At 52.9% G+C, this 16,469-nt stretch overlaps 6 protein-coding genes across 6 annotated transcripts; 3 read left to right on the top strand and 3 right to left on the bottom strand.

Annotated features, from left to right (window-relative positions):
• Nucleotides 1-18: 18 nt before the first annotated feature.
• On the top strand, nt 19-2,823 carry AB675_7932 (Heavy metal tolerance protein; the record flags this gene model as incomplete). Its single annotated transcript, XM_018148338.1, has 1 exon — nt 19-2,823. The coding sequence occupies one exon, from the start codon at nt 19-21 to the stop codon at nt 2,821-2,823; it is 2,805 nt and encodes a 934-aa protein (XP_018001118.1).
• An 814-nt stretch (nt 2,824-3,637) lies between these two features.
• On the bottom strand, nt 3,638-4,812 carry AB675_7931 (Peroxisomal membrane protein PER10; the record flags this gene model as incomplete). The annotated part of the gene is made up of 2 exons (XM_018148337.1): nt 3,638-4,514; nt 4,574-4,812. The coding sequence occupies 2 exons, from the start codon at nt 4,810-4,812 to the stop codon at nt 3,638-3,640; spliced, it is 1,116 nt and encodes a 371-aa protein (XP_018001077.1).
• A 396-nt stretch (nt 4,813-5,208) lies between these two features.
• On the top strand, nt 5,209-7,386 carry AB675_7930 (putative kinetochore protein ndc80; the record flags this gene model as incomplete). Its single annotated transcript, XM_018148336.1, has 1 exon — nt 5,209-7,386. One exon carries the CDS (start codon nt 5,209-5,211, stop codon nt 7,384-7,386), a length of 2,178 nt encoding a protein of 725 aa, XP_018001020.1.
• Nucleotides 7,387-7,979: 593 nt separating this feature from the next.
• AB675_7929 (uncharacterized protein) lies at nt 7,980-9,075 on the top strand (the record flags this gene model as incomplete). The annotated part of the gene is made up of 3 exons (XM_018148334.1): nt 7,980-8,158; nt 8,224-8,831; nt 8,894-9,075. 3 exons carry the CDS (start codon nt 7,980-7,982, stop codon nt 9,073-9,075), a joined length of 969 nt encoding a protein of 322 aa, XP_018001299.1.
• A 295-nt stretch (nt 9,076-9,370) lies between these two features.
• On the bottom strand, nt 9,371-11,690 carry AB675_7928 (uncharacterized protein; the record flags this gene model as incomplete). The annotated part of the gene is made up of 4 exons (XM_018148333.1): nt 9,371-10,653; nt 10,700-11,009; nt 11,185-11,209; nt 11,272-11,690. The coding sequence occupies 4 exons, from the start codon at nt 11,688-11,690 to the stop codon at nt 9,371-9,373; spliced, it is 2,037 nt and encodes a 678-aa protein (XP_018001102.1).
• A 2,668-nt stretch (nt 11,691-14,358) lies between these two features.
• AB675_7926 (Cytochrome b2, mitochondrial) lies at nt 14,359-15,956 on the bottom strand (the record flags this gene model as incomplete). The annotated part of the gene is made up of 5 exons (XM_018148332.1): nt 14,359-14,507; nt 14,558-15,314; nt 15,365-15,654; nt 15,699-15,762; nt 15,819-15,956. The coding sequence occupies 5 exons, from the start codon at nt 15,954-15,956 to the stop codon at nt 14,359-14,361; spliced, it is 1,398 nt and encodes a 465-aa protein (XP_018001199.1).
• Between the last annotated feature and the right edge of the window lie 513 nt (nt 15,957-16,469).

Below are 16,469 nucleotides of genomic sequence, written 5' to 3'. Positions count from 1 at the left end.
ACCATAAGTATTGTCACGATGTACGCATACAGCGAAAGCACGTTGAACAGCTTCATTCTCCTGTACTATCTCATCACATCCATCGTTGCCCTCATACGGCGCCCAAAAGACCGGAAAGGCTTGGGGATCAGATCGCAGAGGTTCTTGTTATCGACAACATGTGTGACTGTCGCAACATGCCTGGTGGTCTCTATCGTCGACGCCATCGTAGTCAGTCGACGAGACACGGTATTCATGGTCCGAGAGACTGATGATGGCCTTTTCGGCAGTCTTGTTCAGCTTCTACTATGGCTGATAGTGCTGCTTGTACACACTGAACATCCAGGTGTTGTCAGCTATCCGGAATATGGCGTCTGGATCCTCACTTGCGCCAGCCGACTCATCGCTCCAGTTCGACTGGCGAAGAACGCGTCTCGCAGTCCGGTCAGCTTTGGCTTCCTGGGAGCTCAGCTCAGTCTTCGCGTCTCGTCAGATCAGTCTTCGCTCTCCCTCGCAGCGGTCTCTCCGCCTCCTCTAGTCAGTCTCTCCCTTTCGTCAGATCAGCCTCTTCCTTCGATCGAACTACTCGCAACAGTACTTCGGGCCGTCCACGTTGGTCTTTGTCTAGTCCTTGTTCTCGTTTGGGCAATCTTGCAGATACTGGCCAAAGGAAAGGCCGCGGCCGGCACAGATGAGGAGACTCAACCATTACTAGCTACGAATGATACCGAAGCCGACAAGGACGCAGAGGGGGATGAAGAAGAGGAGGAGAGTGGCTCGGGCCGAGAATCGCCTGAGGAAAAGAGAGCACGAGAAGAGCTGCACAACCGTCCAGTATCAGAGTATCTGCGGTCATTCTCAGTGTACCTACCCATCATATGGCCGGCGAGTCGCGCACAAAAGCTCTACTGTATTGGCATGCTGTTGTGCATGATCTGTCTCCGCGTGGTCGCAGTGCTCATGCCCCTAGCTCTGGCCTGGATCATCGACACACTCGTCAAGCAGAACGCACCCTGGTTACCGATATTAGGTTACTTTGTCTTGTATTTCCTGGACTCTAGGGTCGGCATAGGACTCCTCGCAGAGTATCTGCACTTGTTGACCAGCAACTATCAAAAGCTCAATCTGTGTCGAGCGGCGTACAATCATGTCATGGATCTGTCTGCGGACTTTCAAGACTCGAAAACATCGTCAGAAATCTGGCAAGCAATGTCTCAGGCACAGTCCGTCATCGATCTCTTTTATGGCGCTTGCTTCCAAATCACTCCCATGTTAATTGACCTTGTCACTGGCTTCATTATGATCTGGAAGTTCTTTGGAGCGTACCTCGGTTGGCTGGTAATGACGCTTGCGGTCCTGATGGTCTATATCAGCCTCAAGTCACTGAGAACACGCGTCACACTCACGCGTAAATGGAGAGATTCGTGGTACGACTCTTACCATCAGATGGTCGATTCGACTCAGAACTGGTACACAGCAGCGCAGTTCAGCCGTATTCCGTACGAGAAGGAGACTTTCTCCTCGAAACGTACCATGGTCGTTGAGGGCAGAAACAAGGTTGTCTATTTCTACTATCGAACGACTGCCGAGCGCTTCATCCTCCTCACGCTCGCTTACCTTTTGGCAATGGCTCTGGCCGGCCTTGCAATCTACCAGGGAGAGCTCGGTGCTGGCTACTTCGCGGCACTTACTGGGTACTGGGGCATGGTCACAAGCCCTGTCATGTACATTGTTGCGGAAATCACAGAAATCGCCGACAAGCTGATTGACGCCGAGAAGCTCCTAGTCTTGCTCGAAAAGCGACCGACGATTGTCGAAGCGGAAGATGCGCAGCCGTTCAATTACTTGGGCGGGCAAGTCGAATTCGAGAATGTCTTCTTTACCTACGATGGAAAGAAAACAGCAGCCGACGGCATCAATTTCCAAAGCAATCCAAAAACCATGACTGCTTTCGTCGGCGAAACTGGAGGTGGAAAATCGACCATCCTCAAGCTTCTGATGCGCTTCTATGACCCAGAGAAAGGCAGAGTGCTCATTGATGGCCAAGATGTTCGCAATCTGCAGCTCGACAGCCTCCGCAAGCATATTGCAGTAGTGCCTCAAGAGATCAGCATGTTTCATACAACAGTCCTGGAGAATGTGAGATATGGCGACCCTTCCATATCGGAAGCGGAAGTGGAAGAAGCTTGCAAAGCTGTGGCCCTGCATGACAAGATTTTGAGCTTTGCAAAGGGCTATCAGAGTCAAGTTGGCGAGCGCGGCTGTCAGCTGTCTGGAGGCGAAAAGCAGAGACTTGCCATTGCACGAGCAATGCTCAAGAAGCCGAACATTCTTCTGCTGGACGAGGCTACAAGCAGCGTTGATAGTATCACCGAGGGGCAGATTCAGACGAGCCTGGACAGGGTTTGCAAAGACCGAAGCACGTTCGTGATAGCTCACCGCTTGTCAACTATCCTCAAGGCTGATCAGATTCTGGTGATTGAAGGAGGAAAGATTATTGAAGCTGGCACTCATGCTCAATTGATCAAAAACCGAAGCGGGGCTTATCACAAAATGTGGCAGAGTCAAGCAGAGCTTCAAGGCGAGATGAGTCGGTCTAGATCACGATCGAAAACTCGAGTCAAGCTTCGGGGAGATGGAAGTCATTCTAGGTCACCATCGAAGCCTTCCCATGGGGAGGACTCTGCGGAGGCAGGAGCACCTACATTGATCGACGACGTTGGCGACGCTGGCGATGTTGCGAGCCTCACCAGTGAGGTAGACAGTCCGGAAGAATCAATCGTGCAGACGCCGAACGATCAAGCTTCCGCTGATGGCCATTCGAAGCCCTTAGGGGAATCATGACTGCAGGCGGCAATGTGCTGGATTTTCTGCGGACACTGGCATCACGATCACCTGGTCTAAAAGGTGGGAATGCCTGAGAAGGCAAGGGACACCCAACGAACGGTGGTACGATGGGACAAGACCAGCAGAAGGGTAGGGTCTCAGACACCAGGTCTGATGGGTGAAGTCATAAGCATTCTGTTACAGGCGTTACATTCATGTGGTAGAAAAACAGCACGATAGCATCGTTATCACGGACCTAGGGCAATGGCACCGAAACGTGTGGCAGTACTCAAAGGTCTTGGGGAGGCCCTCAAGGCCACTTAGCTACTGTAGTCGACAAAATGCATGGTGGAGAAAAACTTCCTCCCACGATCGAGCACACGAAGTTACTGTGCTGTTTATGCCATGCCATGAAAATATTCATAAGCAGTCCAGGGAGAATCTCTAACAGCCCGAAAACATTCGCGTCGTTGGCCATTGACGATTCCTCCTCTTCGACCACCTCTCGCTCCGGTGCCCGCCCCGTCTGGAGCAGCCCGTCTGCCGCTTCCTCCACGCGCTCCTGAAGATCCGTTGAAGTGATTCTGTCATCGTCCGCTGATGTTGTCCCCTGAGGCGGCCTCTGCAGCATTCCCTGGCCATGTACTTCATGCTGTTCTAAGCTGACCACGTCACTACCATGATGTACGGTACACAATTCTTCTTCCTCATTTACTAACCTTATCCCTGTGTCGAGAAGGCCTCTGATAGCTAATGCTGCACTAGGCACGCCAATAGATTCCCTATGGAAAGTCCTCTGCAGTCGCTTCTCAGGTTTCTTGTAGGCCGGGCTCTAGGTGGAGGTCAATGCCGCAACGGCGTCTGCACCGTCTTGGGGCGGGCCCTGTGGTGGATTGGGTGCGCCTGGCGTGGGAGCAATGTTGAAGTTCTGGTTCGCGTTTTGCTTGTTTTGGGCAGCCATTTGCCAGGCTGGGATTGCTGCCTTGCCGGACGAGGAGAATGAAGTGGATGAGGCGGGCCTTTGGGGTTGTTGCGTCTGTTGCGGGGTGGGATTTGTGGACGAGGAGGGCGCTGTAGGCATAGCAAAGCTGGGCGCCTTTCCGGGAGCATTCACTCCTGTCACGTTGGTGCTGCTTCCAGGCGCTGTCTCTGCGGTAGGCGTTCCCGCTCCTGCTCCGCTGCTCGAAGTAATGCTCGAGATGTTCGCGGGCTGAGTCTTAGGGATACCAGCCATGCCGCCAGGCCCTTGACCGCCTATACGATTGCTCATCAGCTGCTTCAGGCTGGCTAGCTCGCCGCTCAGCTCTTTCAATTGGCGGTCGCTGGCGTCCCGTACGTTGTCGATCGACCGCGGCAAGCTGTCTTTCATGTTCTTGATCTCCGATTCCATCCGTCGTGCATCGTCTTCACGCTTGGTATTTGCGGTCTTGAGTTCAGATATGATCGACTCGATGTCTGCGATAGCGCTGTCGAGGCGCTGTGTGCGTTCTTCTTCCGCTTTCTTCAGGGTCTCGGTATCTGTGGATAGCGTGTCGAGTAGAGCGAAGGTTTTGTTGAACTGCTCGTCGATGGCGGCCTTGTCTTGTTCGAGTTGGGGTGGTGTGGGAGGGGCGATCAGTGGTTTCACGTAGCGTTCGGCCAGCATCCAGAGACCGTAGCTGGCGCCGCCGACGACTGTGGCCATGATGAACCAGTCTCGCCAGTCGCGTCTGGGTGGTTCGGCGGGCCTTGTGGAGGAAATTGACCGTAGGGGTTGTAGGGAGCATACTGGTACTGGCCCTGCGGCGGACCGCGACTGTATTGGGCGGGTGGGGGATAGTATGGGTTCTGTGTTGTCTGTGGCTGTGACGGGTCCTCGGCGGCGCGTGCTAGTGAGACGTCGATCTCCTCTTGTGTCAAGTTCTTGGACTTCAAGAACTCAATGCGCTTCTCGACTGGTGATGAGGCCACTGACGCATCGCGGAGGAAGTTGACTGCCGACGTCACCAGTTCCTCACGGGGCGCCATGTTGCCTGCCTCCAGGGAGGACTCTGCGAGATAATCGTGTCAAACCGTATCGACGGCCACGACACTGCCAGGGCGGACTCTTTGATGATAACCTGGGTAAATCGTGGCAATCTTGATGTCCAGCCACCTCGAGAGCATGATACTCAGATCGACGAACCTCGGTATCGGCGCAAGTCACGTGAGGAAGCTCGCCAAGCTCCGAGTCGGTTGCGCCGGGGCGGGCTTTGGGGGTCTATTCCCAATCAAGTAACCAAAACAAAACGACGATATCATGGTATCGCAACCTCGTTTTGCGCCCTACACCGCAAACTGTACAAAACCAACATCCCGACGACTGATACTGTCGCATAACCTCAAAATTATAACGGCGCCTCGAGCGCACACGCGACCATCAACATGTCTCAGAATACAGGCTTGTTCAGCGTGCGCCGCCCGCGCGAAACACTGGGCGCCATACAGAACTATTCTTCAATACCACAACCTGCGTCGGCGATGAAAGCACCGCACACAGCGCAACATGCTCGATCGACGTCCGCGTACAACAGCATACAGCGACCGCCCCAACCAAATTTCAAACGTTCTTCATCTGGAGGAAATCTTGCTGAGATGGGTTTATCAACAGTCAGGCGATCGACCACCAATGTGCTGGCCGGAGGTCGCCAGAGCCTGATGCCAGGACAACTATTTGGATCGCAGACGCCCGCCTCGGCCAGTGTTCAGCGACGAAGCAGCATATATTCGCGACCTTCCAACCACGGTCCGGTCGGCCATCAATCATTCTTCATGCAGTCTGCGCCTCCCGCGACGAACCCTAAAGATCAGCGACCACTGCGCGATCCCGCATACAGGGCGCGCATAGGCCAGGAACTGATGGACTACCTCACTCAGAACAACTTTGAGATGGAGATGAAGTGCTCGTTACGTCAAGACTCGTTGAAATCACCCAGTCAGAAGGAGTTCACAAATATTTTCCAGTGGTTGTACCGACGTCTCGACCCAGGCTACAGGTTTCAGAAAGGCGTCGACACCGAAGTCCCGCCAATTCTGAAGCAGCTGAGATATCCTTACGCGTGGCAGATCACCAAATCCCAACTTGGAGCTGTGGGCAGTCAGACGTCATGGCCTGTCTTCCTCGGACTACTACATTGGCTGATGCAGCTAGCACAGATGTTGGAGAACTTCACTCGAGGAGCGTACGACGACGCATGCGCAGAAGCCGGCGTCGACGTTTCAGGCGATCGAATCGTGTTCAGGTTTCTCTTTGGCGCGTACGGGGACTGGCTGAGTGTCGGAAATGAGGAGGAAGAAGAGAGTGCCGATGCCGCGCTTGTGCCTCACGTGGAAGCCATGGCAGAGGCTTTCGAGCGCATCAATGCAAAGCACGCTGAAGAGCTGAAGATGTATGAGGCTGAGAATCAGTCGCTGAAAGAACAGGTCGAAGAGCTCGAGAAAGCAATGCCAGATATTGCCAAACTCGACAACGTCTTCAAGATCCTCGAGGACGACACGAAGAAGTTCGAGGACTACAACACCAACGTCAAAGCGAAGATCGACAAATACGAGTCGAGAATGGAGATTCTGCGAAAGGAGATCCAGACTACAGCAGCCGAGCTCGCGGCAGCCGAGGACGAGCGGCATGACCTGCAAGAAAAGGTCGACGAGCAAGGGCTTAGCCTTCAAGACATCGATCGGATGAACAAAGACCGCGAACGTCTCATTAAGAGTCACGACGACGCATCTGCAACACTCGACGAAGTTCGAAAGAACGTGCTTGCTAAGGAGATCGAGACTGCACAGAAGCTCGAGGATCTCGAAACGGTCATCAAGAAATACAACTCTTTGGGCTATCAGCTCTCACTCATTCCATCGAATGCCGCCAACGCCCGTGGCAAGGATTACGAGCTTACCCTGAACCTTCCCACGCCGTCCTTCTCAACGTCTCAGGCCAATCGAACAAGCCGCAAAGGCTCTCCGATAGAGACAGATCGACTGTTGTCCAACGCCACAACCGGCTACTCGCCAGCACATCTCCTCAACCTCGATCTACGCGGAACAGTGAAATCAACCTTCGTCGCCCTCCGCAAGGAGATCAACGAGCGCCGCAAGAACGCCGCGGACGCCGACCTCAACGCCAAAGACGTGCTCGAACGCGTAGTAGATGCACTCGCGGAGAAGAACTCTGAGATCGACGACCTCAACCACAAGATTCGTGAGGTCTCCAACAACTACAACTCTCTCAAGGAGACTGGCAACACAACGCACACGCAGCAGACATCTGCGATTGAGCGGCTCGAGGCCGAGCTGGCACGAAATCGTGAGAATCTGAGCAAGGGAGCGATTGAAATGGAGCAGAAGGAGCTAGAAGCGACGCTGGCGTGGGAGAAGATGCAGGATGAGGCTGGCCAGATCAGAGAGCAGCTGCATGCTGATGTGGAGAAGATGTTGGAGGACGTTATTGGGTTCAAGGTGCATGTGCAGAAGGGGCTGGAGGAGTATGAGCGTGTTGTGGGCGATGAGGCGGAGAGGGAGTTGAGGGATGGGCAGGAGGGTTTGGAGGGAGAGGTGTTTGACTGAGTGTTTGGGTGGTGGTAGGGTTGGATACTGACGATGAAATGATTGTCTTTTGGGTATTGTGTCAGGATAGCGAACTTGTACAGATCTTATGTTATATCATGACAAAATCCACAGTATGCTCCTCACATGGTCAAGTGGAAGGCGATGTCGTGGTATGCACCCCAAGCCGACGGGTTGATGGCTTGCCAAGGCCGAGACATTGGCGACGACTTTCCTATCGGTCGTGCTCGCTGATGCTTCATATTTCACCGGTCCGAGACTTGTTGCCTCAGAACGCGAAATGGACTCCAATCATGTACGACAATCAAATCGCAATGAGGCTAGCATCGCCATCATGACCAGTTTGCTCATTTCCAATGCCGTGACATCTGGACAGTCAGTCCATGTAGGTCGGCAGTGCGCTTCTACCGCCGTGATGCGGTCTACACCCACTCATCAAGGGCTTTGCATGGTATAAGTAAGATTCTATCGTGCCCATCCTACTCTCGTTCGCCGTGTGAGCTGATCAGAATTGCGATCTGGAGTTCGTCCGAGGCACCTGGACGTGGAAATCATTCTCATACACTTGTCTGGACCGCATTTTATTGGGCAACATGGCGCCTAGCACACGAGCGCTTTTCCGGACGTATTCGCTGCGCAAGTATAGAGGCTTCCATCGCTTTCTCGACCTTCCGCAAGAGATTCGATTGATGACGTACAACCACATCTTCAACAACTCGATCATCACATACGAAAAGAGTCCTGTTACGCAGTCGCGACCAGCGGAACCCAGGTGAGTTCTTGCTTTGTGGTCCCAGAAAATGGTGTGTCATTTGCGGCATCCGCTAACAGGGCCAGTCGTCCTTCGCACGTCACTGACCATCGCAACATCCTTATGACATGTAAGAGCATTCGTCGGGAAGGTCTCTATATCTACTATGCGGTGTCTGAGCTATACCTGAAGCCTGCGAGAGAACTCCGATACCTCCCCGCATCGTACTGTTGGGATGTGTCGATTGACTACCAGATTCTGCCTCTACTACTGCGGCGCTTCTGCCAGCATCTCACTGTGCCAGTACGGTCCAAATGGCAATTTCCTGGACTCTGCCAAGTCTTTCCACAGCTCGCCATGTTGAATTTGGCAACAGATCTCATCGTAAACCTGGAGAAGGATCATCTGGACATGCCCCTTCAATCAGCCTTCTGGCACATCTACGACAAGGGTTTCTCAGTAAGCTGGAATGTAGGAGAGTACAGCATCGATCCGGCGGAAATCGAAGCGAAGACATTGCAATTGTACAGCCAAGAGAAGCGGGTCACAGTCTATTCAACCTTTTGGGTCAAGGAGGATATGATGGCACCGACTTACAGCAGAGTCAACATTGGGGTCTATGCGAACCTTAGCACCAGAGAGATCTTGCGATGCACTCCGAAATTGGATACTGACACCCTCGTCATAGATCTGTGTAAGTCAGCTCAGTGTGAGTATACCATTGAATATTTCGTGGTCCTGACAAAACCCATATAGTACCGCTGAATTCGGCCGAGGTTCAAGCGCGAGGATCTCGAAGAGCTCGAGAAACGGACCGGACGCGCCCCAAATTCGGTAGTTACGTTGCGTCCTTGTTGTCTTGCCACGAGACTGATTCGCATCTCTCCAGCTTCGTCAATCGGTTCGTCGACGCCGGACTACACCCATCTGAGGTATGAGCATAGGCCGTTCACGGATGATCGTGCATAGCGCGCAGAGGTAGCCGCATGTATATTACTATAAAAGGCGAGTGCAGAGCTTGCGACCGCAATGACAGATCGAGACTCCATGTATAGGAGATGGGATTCTGTCGAATTGGTAGCGCTGGAATGCTATCGGTTGAAGTGGCGTGCTGGGCATTCATTTGTGTCAGAAACCCTGTATTTTTATATCTTAGGATCTAGATAAATCGCTCAATTGCTCGGATCGCTAATGTACAACTGCGCTCTTCCAAAAGTCGTGCATTCATATCGCTCAGTCGTACCTGCCAGTAGGCTGATTACCTCGGATATATCCAAAGCCCTCGTCCTCGCGGACCAGGCCTAGATCACGTACAAAGTCTTGATCATGATGACCTGGATCCTCAGGATTGGGTCGCACAGCGTAGGCGATCTTGTAGTCTGGCCCGAACTCTTCCGCCATTTCGTCCACATCGAGGAGCATGCCCCTATCTCCAAGCTTGTTCATGACCGGGTGAAGGAGATGGGCCGCCGTGAGATATGAAGGGTCGAGAATAATCGCTTTGGAGCTGAAGGCAACTACACCGAGTAGCATCAGGAACTGAATGACTGGGACACCTGCCAGGATGGCACCTGCGTACGGCCACTTGACATTAACAATCTGCGCAGGTCCTGGCGATGCATCTCCGGTGATGTTCTGTCGTGGAGCCCCACGGCCGTCCATCGCGCTGATCGTGTTGGCGGTATAAATCATGATCAACTTTGCGATGTCTGTGGCATTGTAATCGCCCGAGGGGTTGAAGCCGTTGTCGCCCGCAATCCGGGCGTACTGAAGCGGGTCGTCCTTGGTTGTAATGCCGGTGAGTCCAATGGCACCTGCAAGAATTTGGGCTTGTGTGTTGGGTATCTCGACTTTGCTGACGTTCGTAAAGCCTTCCGAGGGGTCGTGAGTGACTTGTGACAGTGTATTGTTACAGGCCCAAAGTCGTGGTCTGGGAACGTATTCCTGCGCTAGCTCTTCAGGGCTCTCGTCTGCAGTCTGGTTACTCGCTGACTGCAGAGCGAGAATCTGGACGCATCGCTCACCGCAAGGTGAGGGGAAGAATGTGCTGTTGGAGATGGACGTCTCGTTAGTCATCCACGTTGTTACTCCGGTGGCGACGTTGTTGATGACGGAAGATTGATTGACACCGCTTGAATCCTTCCAAACGAGCAGGAACTGGTCAGGATCGCCCGGCTCGCGGTTGAAACCGGCATAGCCGCCGACAAGGATCTCGAGCTCTTCGCATGTTGCTGTCGTATTCACGGTGCGTGGTGAGACAACGTTGTTGCCGGAAGTCGTATCTGGAGAGAGGTCTATAAAGCGATACCACCATGTATCTTGCGCCTCATTTGTGTAGGAAACAGGATCCAACGGAGCCCACACATCATCGATAGTCTGGTTTGTCCAGTACGAAAAGGCTTGACCAACGGCACCCCAATTGTTTGCTGCAGCCTCCTGGTAGAATACATTGTAATTTGATGGATCGTCTTGCGGTGTACTTGCGATGTACGAAAGGTCGAGAACGGAAACATTGCCTGTCGAACATCAGCCACGCTCAGAACAACCGATGGCACCAAATACCTGCAGACAACATCGCATAGTCTGGAGTCACATCGATCGAATATGTCAGACCGATCAACGCGATAAAGACGTTGAATGCAATGAAGATCATCAACCAGATCAGTGCAAGACATTGTGCCTTCACACTTCGACCCTTGAAGATCAGGCGAAAGGTGGTCCGCCAGCTATCACAGCTCATTATGTCTTCGAAATCATCGATCGTGCGATAGCATGACGCAAGAAATCTCCACCGCATCATCTCGCAATACTGCTTGAACTGTGCGGCGAAAGCCAGACCCAGAAGGATCGAGAACCCCGTGACCAAGGCATTCTGTAAATTTGATCAGTACATCGTAGTGACGGGAAGGCACCGAGCGAGCAGCTTTGACGAAGGATCCTGAAGGGAGAACCAAGGAGCCTTTTTGAAATTGCTCAAATCCATCGGTGCCTGTACTAGCCTCTTCCTCGGGCGAAGAAGCGAGATCTTTCGGCCATGAATGACTTACATATGCATACTTCTGTCCAGAAGTTCTATAACATGTCAGTCCGACCCAGTCCATAACCGATAACAGTTGGCTGGGGAGTCAACTTACAGTCCGGTGTTCAGACTTGAGAATCCGGCAATAGTTCCAGCAAGAGCAGCACATATGGCGGCTGTGATCAACCACATATAAAAACAGTCGAGAAAGACACGACGAGTCTGCCGCTTGCGGTCAAAGAACCGTACGGTATTCGACTGGGACGGCGTGTGCTGCAGATGCTTCTCTGTGAGCTTGTGTGTGTACGGGGCATCCGAGATGGCGAAGGATTTTCGCTGGCCTCTCCGCCCGAAGAGCGAATTGACTGAGAACCATGATTCCGTCCTTTGTGGCCCTGGGTTGGAAAATGAGGGGCTTCCCGACGAGTTCAAGCTATACTGTGTATCATATGTGCCGTTCTTCTGCGGAAAATTCGGAATGGTGTTCGAGAAGTCCATCGCGGTTGCAGGTGGTACACGTTGATAATCTGCCATGGCGAGAAGGATGCGCCAAATTCAACGTCTATAAATCCTTCTCGGGCGAAAAGTTGAGTGACTAAACAATTGTGTTCAGGCCGGATGCTATGGTGTATATCTAAGATCTTGGGTGGGTACAGTCCCAATCATCCTGGCGATCAAAGGTACATGATGGAGTATAGTGGCGTGATAGCGAGCAAAGAGTCACGGTTGTGAGCCAGCATTAACGGCGCTGGTCACTGTCCTAAACAAGGGCCGTCGAGTCGCGCGAAAGCATAGAGCCGGCGCCAGCAGCATCTGATTGCTCGAATTGAGTATCAATTTCAGCTCTAGGCCCAGGTCAACGGACCGGATGGAGCTTTGTTTGAGTTTGGAAGGATTTGGGGCCACACCCTAGCGGGGCGGCTCCCAGATGAACGGGTCCATTTCGTGGTGATCTGGCCAGTTGAATCCGTCGGACAGAAGCCGGAAGTTTTAGTAAAGCGTTGCACCCACGCAGTCCGCAGAGTCAGCACTGGTGAGTGCGACTTCCGTAGCATACTGCATCCGCTTGCGACCTGATTCTCGTGGTCTGGAGGTACCATTGTTGTCGAGAGTAGCAGGCCGATAGTGTCAGAATTGTTCTGCCATTATTGCTTGAATGACAATCTCAAAGAAACGGCAGAACACGAAATAGCTGAAACCGTGGGCTGCAGCCCTGTCTGGTGGCTAAATTTGGGCCCCATCTTGGCAGGTCGAGCCTCGCATAATCGCGTTGTTCAATGCAGGTCGCGTACACGAGGACCTGCTCGATGTGGTGACCGGTCTCACTTAGCAATAGACAAGAGTGATCGGACCACGACCGATGCGTTGACACATTCGAGTTCCTGCAGGTTAGCCGCACGCTTCCCTCTGTTAAAGGTGTGAAGTCGAGAGGCCGAAACCGAGTGCCTGGCTATCAGGCTAGCTTCTGGTTTGAAGCTTAAGATTTCTCCTGAAAAGGCATGCTGGGGGCCGTTCAGTAATGTCAATCGCTAGTTGCGTTAGGGTTAGGTAGATCACTGCATGTGAGCTGCATGGCAGTACCACTTGACCTTGAAGAAGACTCGCCGTCTTCGGAGCTCGTTGTGCTGCGTACACTTGTGACGGGACGCTGTTCGACCATGATCCAGTCGTGGTGTCAACGACTCAAGTTCGACCGCCGGAAGGGAGCAGAAGCTTGGCATACCTCGTGTTTTTCTCTTTAAGGGCAATGAAGCTCGTGTTCGGTCCGTCAAGCCCGCGCCACCACTTCTCGCGGATTTCACACAGCTTCACGCATATCCTCGTGTGCAGCCTGATGACTGACACTGTTGGGGTCTGAGAAGGGAGTCTAGACTTTGCTGTCGTACTGTCCCTGTATTCGCAGACTACTGGACTGCCGCGACCCGTTCTGCGCGCGCTTTAGGTACCTGTTATAATCGACAATGGACAGGTGCCGTTGCCCAATCCCCGATCTAGCCCACAGAATCGCAGCAGACATGCTGTAGACGGTCCGAGGGTGACGCCTTCGCGATCAATGGACTTGTCTTCATGAAAGATACCGCTGGGTCTTCTGAATGGGGAAGACGCCATCGCACCGCCCGGTCCGGAGAAAGGTAAGAGGGGAATGAGATGTCCTGAACGAAGGCCGAGGTTAGGTACAGTCCCATAACGTGTAGACAATCGCTCTTCGTGCTTCGAGCTGTCTGAATTTATCGTGATCGCCAACGAGCGAGGGAAAAAACAGTGCAATCCAGGTCTACCCGCACACATTCAGATGTGGCTACGATGAGTTCCTCAACATCAAAGAACTTCGTCGCCAAGATCCGCTCACAAGATGGACCGCTCATCGGCACAGTCCTCTCAATGCCATCAGTCACTGCTGCGCAAATCGCAGCGCAAACAGCAGCAGAATTCGTCATGATAGATATGAAACACGCCCCTCTGCCCATGGACATCGTCACTCAAATGGTCCACGCCTACGTACAGACATCACGAGGTACAAAGTTCCCAATTGTGCGCATTCCCTCACATTCTGTCGAATGGGTCAAGTGGGCACTAGATTCCGGCTGTGCTGGAATCATCATCCCGATGGTGTCCAACGCGGCGGAGATGGAGGCTATTATAGATCGGGCGATATACCCACCAGGAGGCAGGAGGAGTTTTGGACCTTTCTATGCTCCTCTGGCTCACCCTGACGGGCTTGGAGCGCCCGGCATGGGTGTTGCGACGTACGTTCAGCGTGCACAGAGGGGAGAAATTGCGATCTTGCCAATGATTGAGAGCAAGGAAGGGCTGGAGAATGTCGAAGCTATACTTGGGTTGGAACATGTTTCTGGTTGTTTTGTAGGACCTGCTGATCTGAGGGTGAGTGTTGCACGTACTCTGAGAGATCATGTCACAGGTCCGCTAATACCACAAGTTCTCGCTTGGCATGCCGCCCGCCCTCGATGGAAGTGAGCCAGAATTTGTTAGCGCGCTGGAGAAAATCGTTGGTACGGCGAAAAGTCTAGGTAAAATCGCTGGTACGATGGGTATAGGTGAGAACGTGGCACGAAAGCGTGCCAGTGAAGGCATGGACTTCTTGCTCTCTTCATTCGACCAGGGGGCTATGATGACAGGGATGTCCCAAGACGTGGCCGCAGCCAGAAGGGTGCTGCAAAGCTATGATCCAAGTTTTTGTAGATCATAGCTTGTACGGTCTCTGTGGGTGGCTATATAGCTCGTCTGGTAGCTCTCGCTCCAGTATCTTGGTGTTTACATGGCGAAGATCCAGGTCATTGATGTCTGTCACGCCCATGAGGCGCATTGTCGTCTGGATTTCTGCACTCAGTACTGCGAATATTGTTAGCACGACAGCGCACAAGCGAAGGTCAGTGACTCACATTCGATAGCCCTAAGCACGCCATCGGTGCCATATGCACTCAAAGCATATAGGAAAGGCCTCCCAAGCCCGACCGCCGTTGCACCCAAGCAAAGTGCTTTGACAACATCGGTCCCTCTGCGCACACCTCCGTCAAGATAGACCTCCATATTTTCGAGCACTTCCGGACAGAACTTCCTGATCTCGAGCAAAGTACGGATAGATGAGGGGGCGAAATCGAGCTGTCTCCCTCCATGGTTAGACAAGTAGATACCCTGGATCCCTTCTCGCATGGCCAACAACGCATCTTCAGCAGTTTGGACTCCTTTGATGTACACCGGCCCGTTCTCCGCGCCCCAAAGGCGCTTAATCCACCGAATATCATCCCAGTCGAGCGTCGAACAGTGGACGCCGCGGAAAACACCACCCTCAGCCTCCTCGTTCGTAGCAATCGTTCTTTCCATAGGCCTGCCTTCATCGACTTCTAGCTGAGCTTGATAACGATCGTCCTCTTCTCTCCTGCCCAATACAGCTGTGTCGACAGTCACGACTAGAGCCTTACATTTTAGGTCCCGAGCCACCTTGATGAGTCGCTCGCAGTCATCCTTCTTTCTCGGTACGTAGAGCTGGAATGTGAGAGCTCCCCCGTTGGACTTTCCAAAGCATGGAGCAAGATCTTCATGTGCCACAGAACTATATGTACTCGAGCAGTAAACAATGTTGCTCTGTGCGGCGCCACGAGCTAGGCACAGCTCTCCGTCTGGGTGACCGAGCCTCGCCTGGGCGGCTGGAGCGATGAAGAATGGAAGCTTGCATCATGGCCCATTACCCGCCGTTTCATATTCGCCCTGGCTACATTTCGCAAGATCCGCGGTCGAAAGGAGATCTTGGACCAGTCCGCACGGTTGGTGTGGAATGAGTTCAGGCTGTCGGCAGCCGAGTTGAAGTACGCCCATGCCTTGGCTGAGACTTTCTGGCGGGCGACTGCTTCGATATCGTCCAGATTTTGGACAACGGTAATGTCCGTCTCGACACCATGTTGGCTTGATGGCTTCGTCTGTTCGGGCTCGGCCTTCTCGAGTTCGACTGTACTGGGATCGACGGGTCCGAGGTGCTTGTCTGGGACACGTCAGATCGCGGACGCCTGTCAGTAATTACATTACCTTTGGGTAGATGTTTTTCGAGTGTGTTCGAAGGATGTATAGGCACATAGGCTCGTGTAGCGTCCTGATTAAATGTGGTCAGTCCATTTGACTCAGTCTCGAAGACTTTGCGTTTCTTACACGGCCAGCCCAGCGAAGTACTGCTTGTGAGCCACCCGGATGGTCTTCAATCACGTCTGTAACATCATATACGCTGCCGGAAATTATGACATAGCAGGACTCTCTCGAGTTATGCTTCGCAACCTCCTTTGCGTCCATCGTTGTCAGTCAAGCAGGACCTTACTCTCATGAGCAGCTCATGTCGAGAATCAGATGAGAAAGTTCCCATCTATAGTGTGGGGAACGGGGTAGACGGACATCATGCCGAGGCTGATCTACTCCACGGATTTGATCTCCGGATCTGCTGCTCACAAGCAAGGCGTCTCGCCGCAGCTGGCTTCCTGCAGAGATGTAGTGATTCGAGCAACGCGCCGACAGGCTGAATTTGCGGCTTGAAATTCGTTCATGTGCACTTGATGACCTCCTCGTGCGCCCGATCGAGCGAATAGTCAAGACATGGGCATGTCACTGAGGAGTATGCCCGCCACGGCAACTCCAAGCGAGCTGCCAGAACTCGATGAGGAAGCTTCCTAAGCTTTCTTATTCAGCTCTTGACATCTGGAGACTTGATTGACCACACTAGTACTTGTTACCAGTAAGAGCAGCTTGAAACATCGGTGTGCCTCGGCGAACAACGTTGTCGGTGCTGTGGCCTCTAACAGTATACTACGC

This window comes from Cyphellophora attinorum, assembly GCF_001299255.1.
Source record: "Cyphellophora attinorum strain CBS 131958 chromosome Unknown Contig10, whole genome shotgun sequence".
Lineage (NCBI taxonomy): Eukaryota > Fungi > Ascomycota > Eurotiomycetes > Chaetothyriales > Cyphellophoraceae > Cyphellophora > Cyphellophora attinorum.
This window is presented reverse-complemented; position numbering and strand designations above follow the sequence as displayed.